This window comes from Mustela erminea, chromosome 14 (assembly GCF_009829155.1).
Source record: "Mustela erminea isolate mMusErm1 chromosome 14, mMusErm1.Pri, whole genome shotgun sequence".
In the NCBI taxonomy this organism is placed as follows: domain Eukaryota; kingdom Metazoa; phylum Chordata; class Mammalia; order Carnivora; family Mustelidae; genus Mustela; species Mustela erminea.
The window spans coordinates 18,285,519-18,313,150 of NC_045627.1; the positions used below are offsets into that span (position 1 = coordinate 18,285,519).

Below are 27,632 nucleotides of genomic sequence, written 5' to 3' on the forward strand. Positions count from 1 at the left end.
AGACCCATGTGAAAATGTGTTTGAATGTCCTGTGTAATTTCATTATTCCTAAAAAAATATTTGTATTTCAAATCCTTTCTGTGTAATTTATTAGGATAAAAAGGGGTGAAAATAAAGATAATCCAATATTTTGTTGTGAACATCTTCATTAGAATTTTTTTGTCAGCTAATGAGTGAAGGAATCTAGGTAAAAGTTTTCAACAGACTAATCAAAACAGTTTACTTTTAGTAATGGTATGCATTTTGCTTTGCACAACATTTTAAGTGTTGGTAATACTAATCAGCTGTCTTACACTTGCAAACTCACTAATTTCTAAATTAAATTACTAATGTTATTACTATAAGTAGGTTAATTTTTGGTTTTTGGTGTTTTTTCTTTTTTTCAGTAACTGCCTCTTGTAGTCATTTTCTTATTAGTCCGATATATCTGTTTTGGTTTCTGTTCTTTCTCAAAAACGTAAAAGACTTAAAGAAGCCTTTTAAGTTTCTCTTGCTATTTGAGGGCAGGATGTTCGTATTCATTGATTTTTAGATTTGTTCTGTGTGTTGTAACTGTGATGCATTCAGTAAATAAACATTTACTGAGCTCCTAGCAAATTCTTGGTGCCAAGGATAAAAGATAGCTAAATCTTGTTCTTTCAAATACTATAGGCTAGTGTGGCAGACCAGGATGTCAGTAAGTGACTGCTTTAGGGTGCTATGCATAGTTCTTAAATCAGTGAAAATCACAGTTTTGCGAATACTGCTTACTATTCGTATCCAAAAAGCAATTTGAACAGTTGCGAGTTTGTTCCCTGAATTTGATTATAAAATAGGTGACTCGGGGTCTAGATTATGTCATAAGATCTGTCAATTTATAACTCTCTGAGAAGTCTGACCAGTGCAGTGTATGTATGTTTTAATTAAGTATATCCATGTGTCAGCTGAAGTGCAGCTTTCCCTGCCACCCACATAATGCAAGTTGAGTCCGAGGTCAGGGTACTGGTAAGTCATACCATTTTCAAAAATTTCAAAAGCAAAGGTGTGACTATTAAAACAGACAGTTTTGTTTATTTTCTTGGCTTCTAAGAGCTCCTGGAACGTACCTATGGAAGATGTAGAAAGCCAGACAAAGGTATTAAATAATACATGAATTGTTACCTTTAAGCCTTTATTAATAATCGTGTGCATAGTATTATAAATATCAGTACACGAAGTGTTAGACTGTATGTCTGTCCTCATAAGTGTCCATGGTGGGATTAAAAAGACATGCCCATGATAATATAAATTATAGTAGCATATTCTGATTGCCTAATGAGTAGACAAAAACTATATGGCATTTAGAGGAAGGAGCAGTCACTAATGATTAAGGTAGTTGAGTGTGGCCACTTAAATAGGCAAGGACAATTTGGAGTAGAAAGGAGATCTTGAACAGAATCTTGATGGTTGTAGGAATAGCAAGACCTGTTGCAGGAACAGTAAGTAGACTAGTCAGATTGGAATAGAGTGTTTAAGCAACTAGCTAGTAGGCCTTGAAGGGAGAGGTAAGGGAATAAAGTGTAAAGTCAGGGGAAAAGACCTCTACTTTCCCTTACCCTGTTCTTTTTGGTGGGTGGACAGAGGCTGCTAAAAATTCCACAGCATTTTGTAAGTCATTATTAACCAAGAACGAGGCATGTTGTTTGCTTGGTCAGGGGCTCTAGCCTCTCTGATAGCCTTCCTCTGTTCCTTCCCTACCTCCCTGGCCAGCTACTGAAATGCCCTATTGACCAGTTGAAGTCCTCTAGATAGGCAGTGTTAAACTACTAAACTGTCAAACTACCTATTAAAGATTTTTGAGTAGGTGAGTGATAGGCAAAGGCATGTTTTAAGGATAATTAACGTCACAGTATTATATAGCAGGAACTGGGGTTAAGGAGACTAGAAGCAAGATCTGTTGCATAGACTTAACCAGACTGCAGTAGGCCTAGCAAAGACGTAGAATAAGGGGGTGACGAAAGGAATGGAACGGGTGAAATAGACCAATAAGAATGGATGCTGGCAGGACTTCATGATGATACGGGAAAAGAAAAAGGACATTTAACAAATGAATCCAGGATTTGTTTGGAGTCTTCGAAGACTCATAGTATCTTTCATAGAGGTTTAGAAACTGATAGATGGGCAAGTTTACGGGAAGATGATACTTGATTTGGGCACATTGAGTTTGTGTTGGGGATAGGCATCTAGGGGTAAATGTTTATCCAGCAGTTAATCATAGGTCTAAGTCTCAGAGAAAAGGTCAGTCCACAGAGGTTCCTCATCAGATGCTCAGAAGTTATTGGGCTTATTAGAGAAGTGAACTCAGCTGGGATACAGTAGGCCCCGGGATTATTCTTACGTAGATCAAGATCATTTGTGGGGTTTTCCTCACCTCCTCCTACCACCATCAGCATTTATACATTCAAATATTTGTTGAGTGTAATTGTGAAGAGGATAAATGCTGATAACTTTATTGGGAGTGAGGAGGTCTCTAAAGGAGGTGCCAAACACCATAAATAGTAGGCTGAAGACTAAGCCTTCATTTAGGGAATGGAAGGATGAAGTGAAGCCAGTGGAGAATGAACAGGTCGGTTGGGATAACTGATCTTCCTGCTAAAAACAACTAAATGATCTAGATAAAATATTTTTTTTAAGTCTTCTTAAGGGTATTCATGAGCTGGCAAGAAAGTAAGAAACTCAGATAAAAAATACTGAAGGCAAAGATTGGAAAAGATAACATGAACTTGATGGCCAGCTTTCATTTGAAAGCTGGGGGGAATTTGCCGAAGCTACTGAATTTGGACTTATGTTTTTATGGCTCAGAGGAGCTCAGGATACAAAGCACAGGACCATTCCAGGGTAGGGTGTCTCATAGATAATACTCCCATACATCTTTGACTCCAAAAGACTGTACCCTCTTTGGTAGTTCATCTAAAGATAAAGATGTAAGAATGGTTTGAAAAGAGAAATTTTAAGCGGTATACTACTAGTTGAAGTGACACATACGAAGTATAGACACAGGAAGGTTGAAAGTGAAAAGATGGAAAATGCCTATACCATTCAGAGAGAAACCTGAACAAAAATAAACTTCAAGGCAAAAACAGTTAGAGTAAATAAGGTTCATTAGAGAGTGATTAAAGATTCAGTTCACCAAGAGATACAACATTTCTATATTTGTATACATCATTAATATAGCCTCAAAATATATAAGGCAAAAAACTGGTAAAACTATAGGGAGAAATAACATATCTGTCATCTTGGTGGGAGGTTTTTAAGATTGCTTTCAGTAACTGGTAGAGTTAACAAGAGTTCAGTGTAGTTAACATATAGTGTTATATTAGCTTCAGGTGTAAAAATAATAGTGATTCAGCAATTCTATACATTATTCAGTGCTTGGCTTGGCAAGTGTGCTCTTAATCCCCCCATTCCCATCCACCCATCTCCACTCTGGTAACCAGTTTTTTCTCTAGTTTTTGAATTGGATTATTTTGGGGGGGGTGTTGAGTTGTACAAATTCTTCATATAATTTGGATACTAACCTTTTAGCAGATACGTAATTTGCAAATATCTTCTTATTCAGTAGATTGTCTTTTAGTTTTGTTGATTACTTCCTTTTTTGCTGTCCAGAAGCTTATTTTGATGTAGCCAGATGAAACTTTTTCTTTTTAATGGTAAAGATACAGCAGATTACATAAGTAACAGCATTATCTAGTGGCCACATATAGTATATTGTGCGTCAAAAAATGCTGGGTATGTATCTTGGGGTGCCTGGGTGGCTCAGTTGCTGGGTGTCTGCCTTTGGCTTACGTACTGATCCCCAGGTTCTGGGATGGAGTCCCACATCAGGCTCCCTGCTCCACGGGGAGCCTGCTTCTCCCTCTCCCATTCCTCCTGTTTGTGTTCCCTCTCTCGCTGTATTTCTCTCTTTCAAATAAATAAATTTTTTTTTTTAATGCAGGGTAAGTATCTAAAAAGCACCATAAGATTTGCGAAATTTAACTAGATACTAAGTTGTAAAGCAGATGTCAAGTTTCAAAGCACAGGTAGCAAGTTCATTACATTCCCCGGCTCCTGTGCAGAACAGTAAGATCATTAAATATCCAGTAAGTTCAGAGAGTAAGAAACATCTCTAAAGAACTTTTAGGTAGAAGAAAACAATAGTAGAAATTAGAAAATATTTATGATGAGGGCGCTTGGGTGGCTCAGTTTGTTAAGCGTCTGCCTTCGGCTCAGGGCATGATCTCTGGGTCCTGGGATCAAGTCCCACAAGGCTCCCTGCGCAGTGGGTCTGCTTCTCCCTCTGCCTGCCACTCCTCCTGCTCATGCATGCGTGTGCATGTTCTCTCTCACTTTCAAATAAAACAATAAAATCCTAAAAAAAAGAAATGTCAAATTAAACAATATATTAGTGTTTAGAGAGAAATTTATAGTCTTGCTTGTTAGAAAAGGTAGAAAATTAATAAAGTAAATATCAAACTTAAGCTCAAGAAAAGATTTTTAACATAAACCCATGGATAATAAAAGAATGGAAATAATAGGAAGGCAAATTAATAGAAAATAGACTACACAATAAAGAGTGAATAAAAATATAGAAAATGAATAGACAGCAGAGAAAGCCAGTGAAACCAAAAAGTTGGTTATTTGAATATCCAGAAATATTTGACAGTTCTGTAAAACCAGTAAAGGAAAAAATAAAGCCACCGATTAATATTACTAGGGAATGATAGAGGAGGCATAATGATGATGCTATAGACATTAAAATAAGGAAAATTAATAACTGCCAATAAATTTAAAAACCTTAGATGATACAGATAGACTCTTAGAAAAATATAAATTGCCATAACTGACTTAAGAAGTAGACACGAATATTTAGTCCCATACCTGTGAAATAAGTTAATATTGGATATATATTTTGATAAAGAATACCCCAGGCCCATAGAATTTTACTGGCGAATTCTAGCAACATATAAGGAACAAATTAATAATAACAATTTTATACAAACTCTAAAAAAGGAAACAGCCACCAAATCTTTTTATGAGGGTAGCTTAATATTCCTAAAACTTGCAGTGGGCTATAAGTTATCTCAATTAAATGAATAGAAAAATCCTAAAATACTAGCAAGTTGAATTCAGCAGTTCATAAAAAAAGTTAACATCTTACCAGTGGGATTTATTCCAGGAGCTTAAGGCTGGCTTCAATTGAGGAAAAAATATATTTATAATGTTCTATAATAACAGATTAAAGGATAAAACTATGATTATCTCAATAAATGCAGAAAAAGCCTTTGTTAAAATTAAAATATTCACTCTTTTTAGAAAAGCTCTTACTTAGTGAAGTAGGAATAGAAAATAATGTCTTTACATCCACCTGGCCAACAGACACATGAAAAAGTGCTCCACATAACTTGGCATCAGGGAAATACAAATCAAAACCACAATGAGATACCACCTCACACCAGTCAGAATGGCTAAAATTAACAAGTCAGGAAATGACAAGTGTTGGAGAGGATGCGGAGAAAGGGGAACCCTCCTACACTGTTGGTGGGAATGCAAGCTGGTGCAACCACTTGGAAAACAGCATGGAGGTTCCTCAAAAAGTTGAAAATAGAGCTACCCTACGACCCAGCAATCACACTACTGGGTATTTACCCTTAAGATACAAATGTAGTGATCCAAAGGGACACGTGCTCCCGAATGTTTATAGCAGCAATGTCCACAATAGCCAAACTAATGGAAAGAACCTAGATGTCCATCAACAGATGAATGGCTAAAGAAGATGTGGTGTATATATATATACAGTGGAACACTATGCAGCTATCAAGAGAAATGAAATCTTGCCATTTGCAACAACATGAATGAAACTAGAGGGTATTAATCTGAGTGAAATAAGTCAATCACAGAAAGACAATTATCGGGGTGCCCAGGTGGCTCAGTGGGTTAAAACCTCTGCCTTCGGCTCAGGTCATGATCCCAGGATGCTGGGATCGAGCCCCTCATCAGGCTCTCTGTTTGGCTGGGAGCCTGCTTCCCTTCCTCTCTTTCTGCCTCTCTCTCTGCCTACTTGTGATCTCTGTCTGTCAAATAAATAAATAAAATCTTTAAAAAAAAAAAAAAAGAAAGACAATTATCATATGATCTCCCTGATATGAGGAATTTGAGAGGTAACGTGGTGGGTTTGGGGGGTAGGGAAGGAAAAAATGAAACAAGATGGGATCTGGAGGGAGACAAACCATAAGAGACTCTTAATCTCACAAAACAAACTGCAGGTTGCCAGGGGAAGGGGATATGGAGAGGTTGGTTGGGTTATGGACATGGGGAGGGTATGTGCTACGGTGAGAGCTGTGAAGTACGTAACCCTAATGATTCACAGACTGTACCCCTGGGGCAAATAATACATTATATGTTAATTTAAAGTTTTTTTTTTTTTTTTAAAGAAGATAATGTCTTTAGCCTGATAAAATGAATTTACTGTAGGAAACATACTTCATGGTAAAAAATTTAAAGCATTTCCTTTATGATTAGGAGCAAGTCATGGGAGCCTCTTGTCATCGCTTCTGTTCAGCATTTTACTGTTAATGTTGCATAAATCAAGAAAGATAAGAGGTAGAAGGATTGGAAAAGAAATTAAACAGTCATTATACACAGATAATATGATAATCTACATAGGAAGCAAAGTCTATAGCTGATATGTTGGGGTTAATAAGGTTAAGTTTAAGGGCTGCTTCATATAAAATCAGTGTACAGAAATCAGCTGTTTCTGCATACCCATCACACTTTGAAAAGGCAACTTTAAATAAAGGTACTGTTTATAGTAGTATCAAACATTTACAGTCACTGACAAACACAAGTTGTGCAACAAATTTTTAATGAAAATTATGAAACTATTGAAGCTATGCTTAAATTCAATGCCAATAAAAAATATTGACAGGCTTTTTAAATTTTTTCCCTAAAATTTTTATGGAAGAATTTAAATTTATGTGTAGGCAAGATACTCTTGAAAAACAAGACATTTAAAAAAAAAAAAGACGTATATTGGGGAGGGAGTATTTGCCTTAATTTATATCAAAATGTATCATAAAGTTATAGTTACTAAAACAGTATGCTATTGGCACAGGGATGGATTGGCAAATTTAGCAGGATAGACTGCAGAAACAGACTTACGCATACTTTGGAAACTTGATGTATGATAGAATTGGCTCTGCTTTTTTTAATTATTGGAGAAAGGATAGACTTTTCAGTAAATGGTAATTGGACAATTGGTTCTATGTGAGAGGGAATAAATTTTGATTTTTACTTGATGCCATTTACAGTAATCTCTTTCTTGGATTAACAGCTTGAATTTATTCATGTAACTATTTACTGAGAACGTGTTTTGTGGTTCTTTTTACCTCATCTGTGTATTTTAAAGATAACCTTTTTAAAAAATCTACCCAATTATTAATAAAAGCACCCCAAAAAAGGCCAGAAGAATAGGGAAAAAAAATAATAAGGTATTGGAACTAGTCTTTCCCCCCTGAACACACGTGAAGTGTACAAAACACTGCAGGCTGTAGTAGTCATTCATTATGGCAGTAAATTTCAACTGGAAGGCCTACATTCTGAAATAAGAATTAGGGGAAATTGGTGGGTGTTGAATATAATTTTTAAAAGCCCCTCTTCGACTCTTAATGTCACAAAACAAACTGAGCGTGGCCGGGGGGAGGGGGTAGGGAGAGGGTGATGGGGTTATTGACATTGGGGAGGGTATGTGCTGTGGTGAGTGCTGTGAAGTGTTTAAACCTGGCGATTCACAGACCTGTACACCTGGGGCTAAAAATACATTATATGTTTATTAAAAAATTAAAATAAAATAAAAAGCCCCTCTTCACTTTTTCTCTCCCACTATTTGGAAAATCATTTGTATCAAGTCTTCAAAACCAAAGGAAGAGAAGGTTGCAAAAGAGAATTAGTTGTAGAGATTTTTTTTTTTAAGTTTGTTTTTTTTTTTTTTTTTAAGTAATTTCTGCACCCAACATGGGGCTTAAACTCACAACCCCAAGATCAAGAGTTGCATGCTCTACCAACTGAGCCAGCCAAGGGCCCCAAGAGAATTAGTTGTAAATGCTGTGTTATAGAACGATCGAGGAGAAAAGGAGGACATAAAGAATTCGATCAAAGAAAGTGATCCATAAATTTAGCAAAATCAGAGCATTTCCATTCACTGGGGACAGCAAGTACAATGTGAATTTAAAAAGGTGGTTATTCCAGAGTTTGCTAGCAGAAAGTTGAAGATGAAGAGGGAAAAGACTAGTGGAAAAGGAGGAGGTAGAGAGTTGCTGCCAAAGACGATGGAGGTGTAGGTCCCAGAGGGGTTGGGATTAGTAGTTTAAGAACATTTTAAGGTTAGGGTGCCTGGGTGGCTCAGTTGGTTAAGCAACTGCCTTCGGCTCAGGTCATGATCCTAGAGTCCTGGGATCGAGTCCCGCATCAGGCTCCTTGCTCGGCGGGGAGTCTGCTTCTCCTGCTGACCTCTCTACTCTCTCAAATAAATAAATAAATAAATCTTTAAAAAAAAAAAAAGGAACATTTTAAGGTTAATAATTAATTTACTCTCAGTGAAGTGGGAAAATGTTATAACTGAATGGGAAGGAGAATTGGAGGTTTAGGACCTGCTGAGGTAAGTATGTGATCAGGGTTTAATGAGATAAATCATTGTGGATTATGAACATTAGGGCATAGTTGAAGGAAGCATGATGATATTGGGAATTTAGTTGTTTTTATTAACTTCTCCAAGCATTTCTCAGTATCTTGGTAGCAGATAAACTGAATGGTGGTACGGAGTCAGCATTGAGGATAAGGCTGACTGGTACAAGTCCCTTAGAACCTTAGGGTTCTAAGATTTAGCAGAAAACATTGTTGAAATGATGAGCTGTGGTCCAGGCCATTTAGGAAGTCAGATATTGCCAGATGGGGGATAATTAACTGGGGGTATAGAAGGGAATTAAAGAATTAAGGGTATACATTGAAGGTAAAGATCATGTGTGACTATGGGTGAGGAGGAAACTATGACTTCCATGGTCATAAAGGCAGAACACTGAATATAGAAGCTGAGATAACGTTTTGAGACTACCAATAATCAGCGGACCTCATGTGAATTTAAAGGCAGTGCAGTGGTCAGATGAAACAAAGGTAAACAATGATGTCCATGTATTCAAATCAGGAACAGTAACCTAGAAGTAGTCTTAATGTTTGAATTAGAATATTCGTAAACAGTTTCTAGCCTGAAGCCTGGAAAACTTCCCAGCTTGGTGAAATGTAGGCTGTCAGTCAGGAGAGAGGAGATGGTTTCTGCAGGGTGTTACACAGGGTTGGGGATTTTCTGGGCTGTATTTAGATGTAGTAGAAGAGTTCTGCTGGGTATGTCTAATGAAAGGGTGGGTTGGGTTCATTGGGCTAGAGAAAAATGGAGTGTCTAGGTAAGCTCTCTGAAGAGCTTTCAAGCACAGGATGAATAAGTTAATGCTTGACCTGTTCTGAGTATTAATAAATACAGTATTTGGGTTAGCATACTAATTAGACCTAGAGTATTTCTGAGATTTTAGTTTAATTGTCAAAGGCCAGCAAAGATGACTACTGAGAATTCTTCCTACTTATGAAGGTCATATGCTGTGACCTTAGTGAAGTTAATGTCATATTTTTAGTCCTGTCATGACACTTTACTCTTCAAATCTTTTAGTTATTTTGAAAGAAGTAAATTAGCCAAAGTATTTTATGAAGAGATACACACTGAGACCTTTCAAAAAAAATCACGAACTGTCGGCTGCCAAGTATTTTTGAGAGCGGCCGGCACTGAATGCCAGTTAACGCTGGAACGAGCTGACGTTTGCTGACCCCAGGAAGCCATTGTGACCTACATTATGGATCAGGTGGCTTTCGCAACTATGGTTTACTGGCACTGAATCTGAGGCCTGAAAAGCTGAAGTCTCTTGAGACAGGAAGTCAGTAAGGAATACATGGTTAGTGTTGCCTGATTGGCCACGGAATAGGTAGAAGTGATGGGGAAACAGGAGCCCGCAGAGAGGGAACCTGGAGGAGAGAAAACTGTGTGCAGCATTGTGCTGTATGCCCGGGACAGTGGAAGGGCACGATAGTAGAAAGCCATGGGATCCTGTAGCTTCCAGAATACACCCAGTAAAACCAGAAGAGATACATGTGCACTGAAAGGGAAGGTGACTTGGGTCCTCTTGTAAAGGGTGTTTTCAAGAATTTTAATATGAGTTTATAAGAGATTATATCAAATATATAGAGCTAATTACTCAAATTCTTTGGTGTTTCCTATTTCAGTGTATTTTTGAGCTTTGTAGCCATGATTTCCTCTGTCCACACTTAAGAGTCTGTTAGCTATGATGTCTGTTAAAAAAAAAAAAGCCTTAAGTTTAATTATAGTTCACCTCTGGTGTTTCACCCTTAACTTCTTAATGCTATCTCTAACTTTCTAAAATTCTTCTTCCAAAATAACAACAAATGTTATGAATCTTTCAAAAATTGAACAAAATGTTTCTTTTTTGTTACTCCTTTTCTCCAATCTCCTCTTTTCCCATTTTAGACAAAAATACTAGTTCACTCTTTCCTACCCTACTTCTTAATCTTGTTATAAATACTTTACTTGGGAAAAAAACAAAATAGAGTGGAAGGATAAAAAATACAATGAAACAGTTAAAAAAATGAGTGTACAGGGGCGCCTGGGTGGCTCAGTGGTTTGGGCCTCTGCCTTCAGCTCGGGTCATGATCTCAGGGTCCTGGGATCGAGCCCCGCATCGGGCTCTCTGCTCGGCGGGGAGCCTGCTTCCCCCTGTCTCTCTCTGCCTGCCTCTCTGCCTACTTGTGATCTCTCTCTGTCTATCAAATAAATAAATAAATAATCTTTTAAAAAAAAATGAGTGTACAGTAAAAATTAAGTTTCCCTCCTACCTCTGACCCCCTGCCCCCTGCCCAGCCCACCATTTTTCCTCCACAGAGTAACAACTACTTGGAGAGACTCACTTTAAAAACCAAACAAAAGTTGGCTAACTGGAAAATATAATTGTCATTGAGTTGTAAATGATAAAGCAGTGCATGAATGTAAGCTATTTTTAGAGTGTATAATCATAATTTTGTTCTTGGTAAAACATTTTTTAAATACAGGCTCACTCAGTTAAAGCTGTCAAAGCTAGAAACAGTTGGATAACTTCTGGAACAGTTTGGAATTGTTATGATGTGTTTTGGGGTCCTTTCTTTTTATTTGTTTGTTAACCATGTTCTTTCCCAAATGAGGATTGGTGTTTCAGCAGAACATGAGCTCTGGAATTAGATCAGGGTTTGAACTCTGGAAATGCCAATTTCTAGCTCATAATCTTGGCAGCTCTCTTAATTTCTTTGACCCTTAGGTTTCTCACCTAGAAATAAGCATAGTAATAGCTACTTCTCAGGATGATTTTAAGGGCTGATTGTTAAAAAAAAAAAAAAAGAAAGAAAAGGAAAGGAAAAATAAAGAAAAAGAAAATGAATTTTGCCCAGTAAGCATTAATTTCTTTTTGCTGTCAATGTTGATAATGCAACTTGAAGGTATTGTTAAATGGGACTGCTTTTGTGGGGAAAAGATTTTAGGTAAATTTTACCAAAGCATTTTCTAGCTCTATACTTGTTTAGGAAATCCCAGATATAAATAAAGGTTGTTACTATTTAAAGCAAGGGGCAGTTGTGGCCTAGAGTAAAATTTTAAGAGCAAATAGCTAATGGGGAAAAAAAGCAGGGTTTCTTAACTCAGCAATGCTGACATTTGGGGCCAGATAATTGGGGAGGGGCAGGCTGTTCTTTGCCTTTAAGATCGCTCAGCAGCATCCTTGTCTCTTCTAACTAGATACCAGTAGCACCCTGTCCCCCCAGGTTGTGATGGCCAAAAGTATGTCCCCTGAGGGGCAAAATCACCCCTGGCTGAAAAATCAGTGTTTACTGCATTGCCTAGAAAGAACACATGTGGGATGGCTTCACATTTATAAAAGCAGAATGAAAAAGAAGAGTAAATTGATGTTATTACAGATTCTAAAATAGGATACCTTTCATAGCTGACGCATGAAAGATTTTAAGTCAGCGAAAGAGAAGATATATATTAATAAGGAAGAGATTCAAAAACCTTGGAAAGGTTACTTTATCCATTTCTTTAGTAATTTTACAGGGGAGAGCTAAAGAGGAAAAACATTGTGGTTCATAGCACTTTTGAAAAAATGCTACGTTACAATCATATGATTTATCCTAATTTACTCACACTTATCCTAATCCTCCAACGAATCTCTGACTATACTGCTGTGTGATATGAATTTCATCTGACGCAGGAATACCCCCTGACAAGAACAAGATCTTATAGAATCAAAGTATTTTAGGGGGTGCCTGGTTGGCTCAGTTGGTAGAGTATGCACCTCTTGAACTCAGGGTCATGAGTTCAAGCCCCACGTTAGGCATGGGGCCTACTTAAAAATACATAAAATAGGGGCGCCTGGGTGGCTCAGTGGGTTAATGCCTCTGCCTTCGGCTCAGGTCATGATCCTAGGGTCCTGGGATCAAGCCCCGCATCGGGCTCTCTGCTCAGCCAGGAGCCTGCTTCCTCCTCTCTCTGCCTGCCTCTCTGCTTACTTGTGATCTCTCTCTGTCAAATAAATAAATAAAATCTTTAAAAAAAAAATACATAAAATAAATAAAGGATACGATATGATTTTTTTAAAGTATTTTAGGAAAATGGAACAACAAAAAAATTCAGTCTTTATTTCTAAATATGCTCACTTAATTGAAATTTGAGTGTGTTTTCTAGAGATTTTTGTAGACTCCTTAGTGGTCACAGACTCCTGTCTTATAATTGGGGACAGTAAGGTCATGTGGGTTAGAGGATGGTCCCTAGAGTTGGGTCACCTGCATGTGTATTGTACCTACCTCATAAGCTTGCTCGGGGGATTCAGTGAGTTAATCTATTTTCAGTATTTTGGCATAATACTCAGCATGCTCAGTAAATGTTTATAACCATTTATTAAAAAATTTAATCAAAAGCTTTAATGTGTTGGTAAAGCTCAAAGGTTTAAAGCTAGTTTTGCCCAGCTCTAAAAATAAATGTAAGTATATTTCTAATTTAGTAGTATTTTACTATCTTTGGTTGCCTAGTCCCAGGAATTGGCTTTAACTAAAAAGGACAGCTTCTCAGAACAATTTGAGATTTGATAGATAGGGGCATCTGGTGTCGATATATGGGTAATTTGAAGTTAGGCACCTGTTTTCAGAAACCTGTTTCAAGGAAAGAAACTCCATTTGTCAGTTTTTTGATACATTTAACTCCCCTGTCTTTCATTTTGAGGTTTCATCTCCACCTGTCATGATAATCCTACTAGGAAAGACATCATATTGGACCATGGAGTCTCATGGGAGCAATGGAAGGCCCTCCATGTATCTCTTCAGTCATGTGCCCTGTATTTTCCACTTCCTAGGAGCTGGTTTAAATTCCTCTGATTTCTATGGAGTTGGATACTCAAATCTACCTGAGGACTTACACTGGGGAAAGATGAGATCAAGGGGCTTAGAATTTCCCTGGAAAATTCTTGTATGTCTGTTCATCGCTCTTTAGACTTCACAAATCATCTCCTTTGGAGTTTCAGTACCTAAATATCAAACTAAAGGAAGTTGCTTGTTTTTTTCGTTTTAGGCAGAAAAATTAATGAAACAGATTGGTGTGAAAAATGTGAAGCTTTCAGAATATGAAATGAGTATTGCTGCTCATCTCGTAGACCCTCTTAACATGCATGTACGTATCTTTAATCTTATTTCAGATTTTTTTGGTCTAGATTTTTGTGTCAAGGGTCCTGACAATGACCAGGTGTGATGATTGTTTAGGAGGAATCACAGGAGTCCGCATAGCTTTGTGCTCATAGATACGATTTCATACAGCAAATGGATACAGGACAAAATCAGCAAGAAAAGAGGGGCCTGGGATGAAATCTGGAGGAAATTAGGCACAGGCTTCCAGGAGTCTTCCGCTGTGAATGAAGTCACACTCCTTCAGCAACAAGTTGTGAGAACACATGTAAAGTGCCATCCACCAGGGAGGCTCCCTAGATACTTATTAGCGCCCACGGTTTTAACTGGGACTAGTCATGTAGACTATACTTCCTAACATCTCCCCAAATTCCAGACTTCCAGAGGGAAGACAGATCTCCACTGTAAACCATTTTGTTTGCACAAAAGTTGAGGCACAGTGAGGTGTTCTTATTGGGGAGTGGTAGGAATTCTCCCGAAATCTGAGTTCCCATACTCCAGCCCGGGCCTTGCAGGCAGGCCTTTCTATGGACAACAGTCTGGAGCCTGCTGCGTTAATTTTTTTTGGCATACACTTGTTTAGATAAACTTGTACTTTAATTAACCTTTTGTGGCATATAAAAAGTCCTGCTTTAAGTTATGTGGATATTTGATTTTGGAGTCTAAGTGTAGATTTTCATGATAAGGTATGGTAGACAACACAAGATTCTGAATTCCAGTTTTTCTGTTCATGGCCTTGGCAAATTATTTCCTCTCTGAGTGTCAGTTCCCTCCTGTATAATCCAAGGACCCTGTGATGCCTATTCCACTTACTTCAAAAGGATGATTTGAACATCAGATTAGTGTAATTTATAAATCCTAAAATTCAGTGTATTTTATAACAAACGTAAATGAATTTTGTACAACAGATACAAATAAATAGAATACATACGATATTCTTATCTCTAAATCTGGAAAAAGAAAAGTCTAAGTCTATAATAATGTCTTTTAGTATCCATGTGCATGGAGAAATAGAAGTCCCCAGAAGAAATCCTCCATTTGAATTTGTTCTATAGATTTACAGTGAAACTTTCTAGGCCCTACCTGCTTTCACTTTTGAGTAACCCTGTATCAATAGACTCTGTTTTTTGTTGTAGCTACAGTGGAAGTAGGTGATGATTTGTTTCAGATTTGGCTATGGCTTTTCATTTTTTTTTTTTTTTTTTTTTTTTTTAAGTTGTAGGGGAAGTAAATCACTGGTAATTACTGCTTCTGACTCACCCCTTCTGCAGTCCCTTTACTCTGTCAGGTTAGAGCTAGGTTGATGTTTTTTACTTATGTCTTTTTTAGTTAGTTAATTCTCCCCTATACCCCTCACACCCCAGATTTTTTAAGTTGAGTCAGAAGGCTTTAAAATATACACGCTGTGTTTATTTTGAAAATATTTATCTCCTGTTTACTATTTATAAAGACAGAAGTTTGGGCACAGTTTTACTTTAGATTAATAAAATTCAAAATTCCAGTTTTGTGTGACTTTATTTCTAAAATCTATTCCTGTTATATTTGACAGTATCCTGTATGAATTAGGGGTACTCCTGGTAAGCTCTTCCCCATCACCCAGCACTGACTTAACTGTCTGAGTTGGTTCTGGGTCTTCTTGGCAGAGTGTGTCCTCGTAAGTGGAGTGAATTCAGTTTATTAGATCCATGTAGAGTTCTGAGCAGTGGGCCTGGTGCTCCCCCCACCCCTTTTTTTAAAATAGTAGATAGTTGACTATTAAGTTCCTTTTTGTAATTTCCTAGTTGTTTAGCAATTTAATTACTGCTCTGAAAAGTCTTTACTCACATTATATGTTAATCTTTTATTATTTATGTATATTTATCAGATTAGGGTTTACCATTTTGGGGGGATTTTTTTTACTTCATGGAGTGTACTTAAGTTGTAAAATCCATGTCAACCTTAACCTTTCCCCAGGTTACTTGGAGTGATATAGCAGGTTTAGATGATGTCATTACGGATCTGAAAGACACGGTCATCTTACCCATCAAAAAGAAGCATTTGTTTGAAAATTCCAGGCTTCTGCAGCCTCCAAAGGGTATAGTACAAGATTATATTTGCTAAAGTATTAAAAATGTAGGAAACATTGAAACTTTCTGCCATTATAGAACTGGTATTATGGAGGGTGTATTTTCAAGAGAAAACTGAGATCTAGTGTGCAGTTTTATAAATAGTAGTTTTAAAATAATTGCTCGTTCTTCAGCTTCCCAAATTTCAATAAAATTTTTTCCCTGTAATTATATGTCAGAACAACCCCTTTATTTCAGTCGTTTTTACTACTTCCAAGTAAATAAAAATTTGGGAAATTGAGGTTAAAAAATTCAGGTCGTGATACAGGTTCTTCTGTTTTCAAAGTAAGACTTCTTTTTGTTGTTTCACAATTTAGTGATTTTTTTTTCTCTTAGTAATCTTAGTAATCTTAATCTTAGTAATGTTAATTGTTTTAATCTTAATCTCAATTTTAGTAATCTTAATTGCAGTGGAGTTTTAGAGTAAATATCGAAGTACAGATGAACTAGAAATTAAATACTACTTATTGGGGCGCCTGGGTGGCTCAGTGGGTTAAAGCCTCTGCCTTCCGCTCGGTCACGATCCCAGGGTCTTGGGATCGAGCCCCACATCGGGCTTCCTGCTCAGCAGGGAGCCTGCTTCTTCCTCCCTCCCTCTCTCTCTCTCTCTCTCTCTGCCTGCCTCTCTGCCTTCTTGTGATCTGTCAAATTAATAAATAAAATCTTTTAATAAATAAATACTACTTTTTTTTAAGGGAAACTTCTTTATTCCTAGTTACTAGTAATCACTTTGAAAGTCCTGGAACTCAAGAATTGGAAATGCTTATTTTAAAAAAAAAAGGAAATGTTTGTAGCTCCATCCTTAAATGTAGTACTTTTTTCCGTGTCCATTGAAATATTAATCATGTTTAAGTGTTAAAGATGATTCAGGTGATGCAGCCTAGGAGATAATTGGCAGATGAATGGAGATATGTTTACCACAGCTTTCAGATACAGATGCTACAGCAGAGCTTGATTTCCAACTGCTCTTCATTCTATGCCCAGCACTGTACAGGTTTGCTTTTCTGTTGCTAGTCGAGGCTGAAATCAAATTATTAGACACACACTTAAAAAAAAAAATAGGATCTATAGAAATATCAAAATAGCATTATGTGTAAGTTATAGTTTCCTATAATCTTACTAGTTTTGCCGTTATATCAAAAAGTGCATTAAATTATATTTCAGAAGTAATTATGGCCGATATATGTACATTTTCATGAAATAGGTAACTTTTGCTTTTGGTAAATAGAGGATGATGACAGTTACCACCAAAAATGACATGTTCTTTTCAGTAACTAAAATAACAAAATTGTTTATTGGGTATTTCTTTTTATTTTTTAAAACAACAAAGCTCTTCCCCCCCCCAATAAAAAGCATTTAGTTTAATACATTTTTAAAAATTTTTCCCCCAAAGAAAATGCAGTTGATTTATCTGAGCCCAGATCAGAAGAGTAAAGTAAAAGTTTAATTATTCAATTACATTCTTTACTACCCTTTTCCAGGTCATTGGTAGTCTAAACAAGAAATAACTTTTATAATTTTTCATGTCTCAGTTTCACAAAACTAGTGATTTTAGAAAAATGAGTTGTGTTTCACATGCTATTAGAGAAAGCCCCTTTCCTCATCAGTGAGCTCTTAGCCCAGGTAAACGAGTGACTTCACTAGCTGGACTTGGCACAGTAAATACCAAATTATGAGATACTTCAGTGTTATGTTTAAATCTGTTGCTAATTTGAAACCATTATCCAAAACTAGAGGTAGTTTCTATGAGTATTTCAAATTTTTGTAAGTTACACAAGTATTTCTTGATTATGTAATCCAAAGTTACACTGTTTGAGCCTTCTCAGCCTTGCATTTTTGGAAAGTTTTTTTTAAATCAGGAACAGAAGTCTGAAAAACCATTGACTGACTTTTTGACACGGAACATAAATTGGATATTCGTATACAGAAGCGGAGCATAAAATCAGTTGCATACCGTAACTTGTTCCATTTTTGAACTGGAAATAGGTTACCTAGGTTAGAATCATTGCTTTATTGCCAATTTTATGTTATCCCTAGACAGTTCATTGCTATCTAAGCCAGAAGTCATCACTGCCTCAAAAAATACAGAAGGGTAATTTGATAATGACATACATACTAGCACATGAACTCATACAGTCATATAAAGTTATAAAGTTTGAGCTTGAGCTGTCAGGCCAATAAATGGTCACAAGAACATGTCATAAAATATTAATGGTTGTATTAAAAAATAACCCTTTGTTATTCCAAAATTTACAATTAAAATTCTATCTGAATACTATACAGTTCTATAAACTCTTAACTTCCATAATCATTTTGACACAAAAGTTTTATGTTTGTGAATTTTACCATGTTCCTCTTCAATGGATCATGAAAATGTAGATAACTTAGAAAAATTTATTTTGAAAAGTGATTTTTTTGAGGCTGTAAAACCCTCCTTTCCTCCCTCCACTTCCTTGAGTACTTTAAATTTAAATAGATGTAGTTTTTACAGATACTTATTTTTCCACCTTTTGAACAAATTTTTTATTAAAGCTCAGAAGTCAATAAAGTATCTCGAAAAAGAAAAAAGTTGGTTACTAGTAAGGTATTTGTCACTAATGAGAATTATTTCAAATTTGGATCTTTTGTCCTAATTCTTTTCTTCCTCACCCTGAGTATTTTATTTTTGTGTGGTGTTTATGAAGTAAAGCCCTTACCTAAACATCCATATTAAAGACAGGTTTGAGTTTTGTAGCCTCTGCAAAGCACGAAGTAATAAGCACAGTTTTTTATTTTGTGGAAAATCGTTGTAAAAGTATCAGACTCAGAAAAACTAAAGCAACAGAAAAACTAGTTGAAGGGTTGCAAAACTAATAATTGAAGCCAAATGCCTCACATTCATTTGCAGGACCATTCACGGATGATCACTCTTCATAAACATGAACAAAAGATACAGAAGAGGTGCCACTTTTTAAATACTGTTGCTCGATTCTTTAATAACGTGCCAGATGAAACAACATGAATCTTGGTGAAGCAGCATACATACAGAAATGGGAATAAAGCAGTTGAATGGATAATTATAAAGCTAACACATGGGGTGCCTGGGTGGCTCAGTCTTTAAGTGTCTGCTCATGATCCTGGTGTCCTGGGATTGAGCCCAGCATCGGGCTCCCCGCTCAGTGGGTAGCCTGTGTCTCCCTCCTCCCCTTTCCCTCCACCGCTTGTGTTCTCCTTCTCACTGTGTCTTTGTGTCAAATAATAAATAAAAATCTTAATAAAATTCAGTTAATACATAACTGCCACCCACGTCAGGAAGTGACCAGTGACTGTCCCCTCCAGCCCCGCTACCTCAGCTGTCATATTGCTGTCCTCCAGCAGATGATGAAATCCCAAAGCTTTCATTACACAATAAATCTCCAGACATTAAAAAAAACTGCTTAGGGGAGCCTGGATGGCTCAGTGGGTTAGGTCTCTGCCTTCGGCTCAGGTCATGATCTCAGGGTCCTGAGATCGAGTTCCACATCGGGCTCTCTGCTCGGCAGGGAGCCTGCTTCCCTCTCTCTGTCTGCCTCTGCCTACTTGTGATCTCTCTCTGTCAAATAAATAAAGTTTTTAAAAAACCTGCTTAATAACCCTAATTACAATCCTTGAAGAGCGATTATGGGAAAAACTTAATCCTGCAGAAGTGCCAGAACTAAACTATTAGGAATAAAATATTCCAAGTGATAAGTGGATACTGTGAAACAAAGAGGACATTCTAAGAATACTTGCCTATGTTTGTAAAGTGACAGTGTAGCTGCAAAATCAACAAGATATGAGGACTTTTGCTCAATAGATGGTTCAAAAAAAAACCCAAGATTCAAATAATAGGCATATAAAAATTGGCTCATAGATCTGCATTCCATATTAAATTATCTGATCAAAATAACAAATGTAATAATAATTCCAAGCTTCTGCAGTCATCCCATATGTTTTCAGTTTGATTTGAATTAAATGACAACTATGCTCTGTATTCACATGTTCCGTCCAGAAGAACAGTGTCCGTAGAGGGTTCAAGTTATAACTGACTTAGTTAAATTCTTTATACCTAAATGAACTTAATTAAAAACTTTAAAGGACTGCATGGAAATATTAACGTGTTCTGGCAAAAGTTACTGATTTAAATTCTAAAATAGCTTCAGAAAACTTTAGGATGATTAAACTTGGCTTAGTTGAATCTTAAAGGAATTATTAAGACCACCAGAAAAATTGTACTGGAAGAAGAGTTTGGACATTATTTTGAAGAGTTTGATGTGAAAAAAGTTGTTAGTTTTCTTGTGGAATCGAGCTAAAGTTTCTCATTTTTTAAAAAAAAATGAGAATTGGGGCAGGATGGGATTTTAATACAAAATATCTACTTATATCTTATATTTTATTTTTATTATATAATAAGAATGCTTCAGAAATCTCCAAAGCCTCTTCATTTTACCCCAGCATGCCACCTGTAAATATTGTCTTTTTAGATGCAGTTATATGAGAAAAGTAGAGGAGCTCTGAATTAAGCAAATAAAATTTAAGTCAGACTTGTGCATGGTCATGATTTTAGTATTAACTTACAAAAACGTTTCCTCATTTTAGTTGAAAAACAGTTGGTGATGATTCCCAAAATGCTTAAGACCTTGACCAATTTAGATTTCTCATATTAAAAGAATTACCTTAAGTTGTATTAAGCAGCAAACTGCTATCAGTGGAGACTTTAGGTTAATAATACAGTTTTATTCCTTGGAAAATAAAACAGGAGTGACCAGCAGCTTTTGTTCCTTTTAAGAGGAGATCTTTATCTGTGTGGGAAGAAGCTCATGCCCTTTTGGCTGAAACTTAAATTTGCTGAATAACAGCAAAACAGTGTTCGCTACAGTCTTTTGAAGAAGTTCTCAGTTTTCTCTGGGCTATTGTTAATGCACCATCATGCTGTTAGCTTGTGAAGGTGGGCGGTATTAGATCAAATTTTGTCAACTGTTGATTGAGGGGCGTGAGTTTGGTTGTCAAGGTGATTGTCTTTATTACCCTGAACTAGATCTTTCCATGAAGGGAGGAGGCATAAGCATGCTATAATTATAACCCCAAATGTGTGTCATCACAGACACTGAACTTAGAGAAAGTGGCGCTTTCCTTTTCTACTATTCAGAAAAGGTTAACAATAACAAGTGAATGTTAGGGAAAATTTTAGTGCGGGCAGCATTAATATTATATTGGTTATCAAATAAGCTAAAGCAAATAGGAAAAATAAAATAACGTGTTTATTTCCAGGTGTTCTTCTATATGGGCCACCAGGCTGTGGTAAAACTTTGATTGCCAAGGCTACCGCCAAAGAAGCAGGCTGTCGATTTATTAATCTTCAGCCTTCAACACTGACCGATAAATGGTATGGAGAATCTCAGAAACTGGCTGCTGCTGTCTTCTCCCTTGCCATAAAGCTACAGCCTTCCATCATTTTTATAGATGAAATAGGTATGTGACTTTTCTATGTGAGCATTTTAAAGCACCATTCTTTATTTTTTTATTTTTTTTTCAGTGTTCCAAGATTCATTGTTTACGCACCACACCCAGTGCTCCATGCAATACGTGCCCTCCGTAATACCCACCACCAGGTTCACCCCACAGCCCCCACTCCCCTCCCCTCCAAAACCCTCAGTTTATTTCTCAGAGTCCACAGTTTCTCATGGTTCGTTCCCACCCCCGCCCGATTTCCCCCAGCTCACTTCTCTCCATCTCCCCATGTCCTCCATGTTACTCCTTATGCTCCACAAGTAAGTGAAACCATATGATAATTGACTCTCTTCTGCTTGACTTATTTCACTCAGCATAATCTCTTCCAGTCCCATCCATGTTGATACAAAAGTTGGGTATTCACCCTTTCTGATAGAGGCATAATATTCCATTGTATATATGGACCATGTCTTCTTTATCCATTCGTCTGTTGAAGGGCATCCTCGCTCTTTCCACAGTTTGGTGACTGTGGTCATTGCTAAAGCACCATTCTTAAGGGTGGTATTTCGATGACCACATTTAGTTTTTAACATTTATTAGGTCAAATTAACAAAACAAAAGGGGTAACCAACATCTCTGTATGTTCTGTATAATTTCCATGTTACAGAATGAACCATAATCTGTTCATTACCCTACTTGATCGTAATTTTCTGTTTTCTCCCTAACATGGGCAGCATACAGTGACATTACGTACCTGTCTACTTATGTGTATCGGTCTGTTCAGGGTGGATCTCTGGAAGTTTGAGCCATTAGGTCGTGTGATGGGTCCGTCTTCAACCTCACTCATGCCTGTTTTCACTCTCACCATTATATAGCTTCCCTACAGACTCTATAAAATTTATTTTTTCAGACACTACCATTGATTTTTTTGCACTTTAAAGAACATGAATTTTCTCATCATTGGTTTGTGTTTCCCTGTGTTGCTAGTAAATACTGCCATCTTTGAAATGTTGGCTTTCCTTGCTTTTAAATTGCTAGTTTTTCTTTGGGGTTATTTGCATTTTCTTGGCAATTTGTTGTCTTTATTATGATTGGTAATATTTTCTAGATGGGCTTGTGTTTTCACTTTGTAATAGTTTTTTTTTTTTTTAACAAGGATTTATGTTCAGTTGTATTTACCCATTTTTTTTCCTTATGATTTATACTTTTTGTGTCTGGCTTACAAATCCCTTCACTGGCACCATAAATATTCCTCTTTTTAAAATATATAATGTGAAGTAGGAATCTAATTTCTTTCTTTTCCATATGGACAGCCAGCTTATAAAATAGATCATCTTTCCATATATGTGATGACTTTTATATAAGTGCACTTTTTCTGTATTTTATGGATCATCAGTATTTTTGTTCCTGGTATGGTAAGTCATAGTAAAGCTAAGTAATTAAAGCTACAGCTTTGAATTAATTATACCATTATATGTATTATGGGAGACTGTATAGAAAATTTTTCTCTAGAGAGAAAAATAGGTACAGGTATATAGTACTTTGGTTACTTCTTTGCCTTGTGTATTTCTCTCTTTATTACAACAGTTTTGGAGTTTGGGTGTGAATTTTGTACAAAGGCACAAGTATAGCTAGATTTTTTTTTTTTTTAAGATTTTGTTTATTTATTTGAGAGAGAGAGATCACAAGTAGGCAGAGAATCAGGCAGAGAGAGAGGGAAGCAGGCTCCCTGCTGAGCAGAGAGCCCCATGTGGGGCTCGATCCCAGGACACTGAGATTATGACCTGTGCCGAAGGCAGGGGCTTAACCCACTGAGCCACCCAGGTGCCCCGGTATAGCTAGATTTTTAAAAAAATTTTAACCTAAGATGCTTTAACTAGGAATTGTTCAGTTTGCCTTTATTCCAATAGCTGATTTATTTAGATTTCCTTCTATTACATCACTGTGTGCTTCTTATTTACCAGCCCAGTGTACTTTTTTTTTTTTACTGTATCTCCTTTTTCCTGCCATAGTTTTTGAAGTTACATATTGTTTTTCTCTTAGTGAAACATTGAGCATACTTACTTGCCTTAAAAGTCTACCCTAACCATTTCTGCCCTCTTCCCAAATAATGCAGGGACCGTACAGCTCTCGAACACTAACCACTCCATTCGTCTCTCACGTGCCAACATTTTCTTCTCCTTTGTGGCCTCCACACTGGTGGTTGTTTCTGCACTGGCGGTATTTGTTCAGAGATCCCACGTTCAATGGCTTGTTTGCTCACTATTGGTCCTTGAACACCAGCCTTTTCTGGATTTAATTTCTTCCTTAACCAAAATCTGTTGAAGTTCTTTCAGCAGAGATCATGAATACAGTAAATTCTCTTTGGATGAAAATGTGCTATTTCATCCATTCTAAAATATACCATTTTGTTCCTTATATTTTAACCTCACTGAAATTGGGATAGCATATTATAATTGGCAGAGTTTTTTCTTCTTTAGCATTATAACTTAATTGGCAATATTTAAAGCTTTGTTGATGCATAAAATAATGGTGTATACATATATGTATGTACATACATCCACTTCAGCTCTATCCTTAATTTTGAGTCATTTCCACAGTTTTATCATTGAGTTCTGTACCATATTTCATCAGTCCTAAAATGAAATAAAGTTATCATAAAATTCGGTTGTGAGTGATTAGACCCCACAGGCTCTCTGGAAGATAGGAAAACTATTCTTTTTTTTTTTTTTTGACAGAGAGAGAGAGATCAGAAGCAGGCAGAGAGAGAGGGGGAAGCAGGCTCCCCACCAAGCGGAGAGCCCGATGCAGGGCTCGATCCCAGGACCCTGAGAGAACATGACCTGAGCTGAAGGCAGAGGCCCAACCCACTGAGCCACCCAGACACCCCAGGAAAACTACTCTTGATTGTGCTCAGGCAACACAGAATTCTTATATAAAAACAAGCTGTATGCTAGCTAATGTCAGAAATGACCCAAGGAAACAAACTCAGATGAAAAGAGTTAACAGTATAAAGGTGTAGAATTTCAGACCACAGAAAAAACAAGATGTACTGTCTTCCAGGCCTTTTCATTCCAGAAGGAAAGTGTTCCCCCCCAACCTTTTAAAAGCATTTCATGTTCTTTTTAGATAATTTGGAAGACAGAAAATAATGCAAGAGAAAATTTGAATCGTCCCTAAGTCTATTCCTGAGAGATAACTAAAGTGATTAGCATTTTGGAGAACTTTATTTATTTATTTATTTGGAGGGGGTAAGATTCTATCCATCTATTTGAGAGAGAGAGAGCATGAGAGGTGAGGGGATTAGAGGTAGAAGCAGACTCCCTGCTGAGCAGGGCGCCTGACACAGGACTGGACACCAGGACCATGACCTGAGCTGAAGGCAGTTGCAACCAACTGAGCCACCCAGGCAGCCATTTTGGAGTACTTTTAAAGGCTTTTTCACATTATAGAACATATACACCCATGCATGCTACCATGTGTGTTTGAAACCAATTTCTGTCCTGCATTTCCCACTTAGTAGTGTTTCAACATTTTCCAATGTCATTTTTCTTTATTTCCAGGAAAAGTATGTGAAGAAAAGAATGTGACCCCATAATTAAAAATACATAGGATGCAGATAACCTGGAAAGTTAGGGCCAAAGCACACAGACGTTCCTCTAAGACACTACTTGATCTTCTTCCAGCCTCTCAGTACCAGAGTCTATACTTCTTTAAATATGTTGGCATGAAAGTATTTTTAGGAAAGAAATGAAGATTGAGAGTTGATTGCCTTTTAATTTGCCCGGTTATTTGCCAGAATTGTTAAATCAGACTTACATGTGAAAAGGCGTAGTTGAACCCTTCTTGTACTCTTACACAAAGTTGGTGCCTTTTGATTAAGGATTTGAAGTTACAGGAAGAGTAAATAATTCAATATTAATTTCTAAGGTTGAGGACTTTTTCCTTCTAGACTCCTTCCTGCGAAACCGTTCAAGTTCTGACCACGAAGCTACAGCCATGATGAAAGCTCAGTTTATGAGTCTGTGGGATGGATTGGACACTGATCACAGCTGCCAGGTACGTGAAAGAAATCTGCCATGAGCTCATGGCGGTGGGCATGGGGGGTAAGAGAAGATTCACTGGGCTACTTACAGGCTTTTTCAGAAAAGTTTTTTTTTAATAGTTACTTACTAAGTGATGGGGATCTGAAAGAATGGTTTGTGCACATTTTCGTCCATTTTGAGGGCTTCATGTTAAAGAAAACGTTAAAAGATTACTTAAGTGCCTGAGACAAATACAACAGAGAAGAGAAAACAGGGTGAAGCCTCTCCTTGGAGTTTTTAGAATCCTCCTGCCAAGGGAAGGGAAATGACTAGTGACTGGATCCTGTATGCATGTTTCTTTAGACTCTTACCGTAGATCTTCACTCTCCGTTCCTCTGTCCCTTACCTTCGTTTCATTTTGCGGTTTTCGTTAGTTGCTGGAACATACGTACTTTCCCACTTTCTGCCACATGCACCTTCCTCAGGATCCCAGTTTTGTAAAAGACATTCTTCTTGCCTGGGCCTTGTCTGTTTGCCCTGCAGGGCTGTGAGCATCAGAACTAGGGTCCCGTCGTATGCCCCGAAGGGAACATACCTGTGTTGTTCAGTTTACCTCTCAAGGTTTCCATTTTCTCTTAGTTCTTTGCACCTGAATGTTCCATACTTTCTTGCCAGAACAATAATGTATTTTAAAAGAAATTTAAAAAAGAAATTCACCTGGCATGTTTGTTTTTCTGCCATTATCATTGAAAATGGAAGTTCAAGAGCCATTTTTGTTTTTGTTTTTTGTTTTTTTCATGAATCACCTATTTTATATCTCATGGAAAAGTATTAGAAAAGTTAATGTCCTTTTGCTCTTTTAACTTTAGTAGGTATTTTCTATTTTGTAATGTGTTTTTGCCCTTTCATAATTAGAATCGTATCTTTTATTGCTTCTAAAAAATTCAACCATTATTTCTTCAGATACTGTTTCCCTGTCAGTCCCCATGTGATCTCCTTAATGGAAAGCCAGTGGGATGTACCTTATTTATATTCCACATGTTTTAACTTCTCTTTCATATTTTTTGTCTTTGTACTACAGTCTGGGTAAACTTTTCATTCTTTTAATTTGCTGATTCTAGGTTCAGTTGTATCTCTTCTGCTATTTATTCTTTTTATTGAGCTTGTTATTTCACTTATTATATTTTTCAGTTCTAGAAATTCTTCTAGATCCTTATGAAGTCTGCCAGGTCAGTTTTGATGGTCTCTTCCCCATCAACTCATGTTTCCAGCTAGATTAGAAAACTAAAGCCCAGGATCAACTAGCTGTGTGACGCTGGCCAAATAATACAGTGACTCTGTATCTGAAAGGAGGGAGAACTGTCTATAAAAGAGGAAGGGTAGGATCCACCTCAGAACTGTTTAAGGTTTTAAGGAATCTCAGTAAAGTGCGTTTAACTAGCCTGGTATATATTTACTGCAGAAGTGTATGCTTATGATTTTTTTATTCCTTCTTTATTCTTATAAATATGTTAAAAGACATATTCTTATAAATATGTTAACATATTCTTATAAATATGTTAAATATGTTAAAATATGTTTATAGTCGTGTACAACAGTTCTAATCTATGACTGAACATCTGGTTCTGTCGTTTGTTCTGAGTTTATGGTGGCTATTTCCTTGTGTGTTTTGTAATTTTGTGGGAAAATCATATTTGGTGGAACTTGGTGCCTGAATTTTTGGAACCTGTGTTGATTTGTCTTCTGCCAGATTTTTTTCAATACCAATAGGTAGATTAGATCTGAGATCCATGTTAGCGGGCAAAGAACCATGAAATCTCAGATTGTGTATGTGTTTTATGTGTTTATATGTCTTTCCAGAAACCAAAGCTTGACTCCACTGAATGCATTCATTTTCCAATATTTCGCTGTCTTCAGGCCTTAGTACTTCACGAGTCCCAGCTTTATGTAGGGTGGCCTCTTAGCGTTAAGCCTGTAAGCTGTCCAGTGTACACCCTACTGTCTTTAAGAACTGCACGTTTCCACGTGGTACGTGGTCAGCTTCTCCCCTTAGGGATAAATTTCACTGCTGACTCAGCTCAATTGCTTTGCATTTTTGGAGATTTGTTCATTCTGAGGTTTTTTAATACTTTATTATTTTTGTTTTATAGCCAGAGGGCTTAAGGACCTCCTCCATCCACCACATTACCATAAATCAAAAGTTAAAACATCCCTCTCAAGGAGAACATTAAGTCTTAAGTGTCCT

General features: G+C 37.0%; 1 protein-coding gene across 5 annotated transcripts in view; it reads left to right on the top strand.

Moving 5' to 3' along the window:
• The window catches only part of ATAD1 (ATPase family AAA domain containing 1), a 67,627-nt gene that overhangs the window by 25,383 nt on the left and 14,612 nt on the right, over positions 1–27,632 (top strand). For all 5 annotated transcript variants that reach the window (XM_032313448.1, XM_032313450.1, XM_032313451.1 and 2 more), the window contains 4 exons: positions 13,700–13,798; positions 15,763–15,883; positions 21,183–21,383; positions 25,315–25,421. In XM_032313448.1, the coding sequence (XP_032169339.1) occupies positions 13,700–13,798; positions 15,763–15,883; positions 21,183–21,383; positions 25,315–25,421 (528 nt within the window). The remainder of the gene's footprint in view (positions 1–13,699; positions 13,799–15,762; positions 15,884–21,182; positions 21,384–25,314; positions 25,422–27,632) is intronic.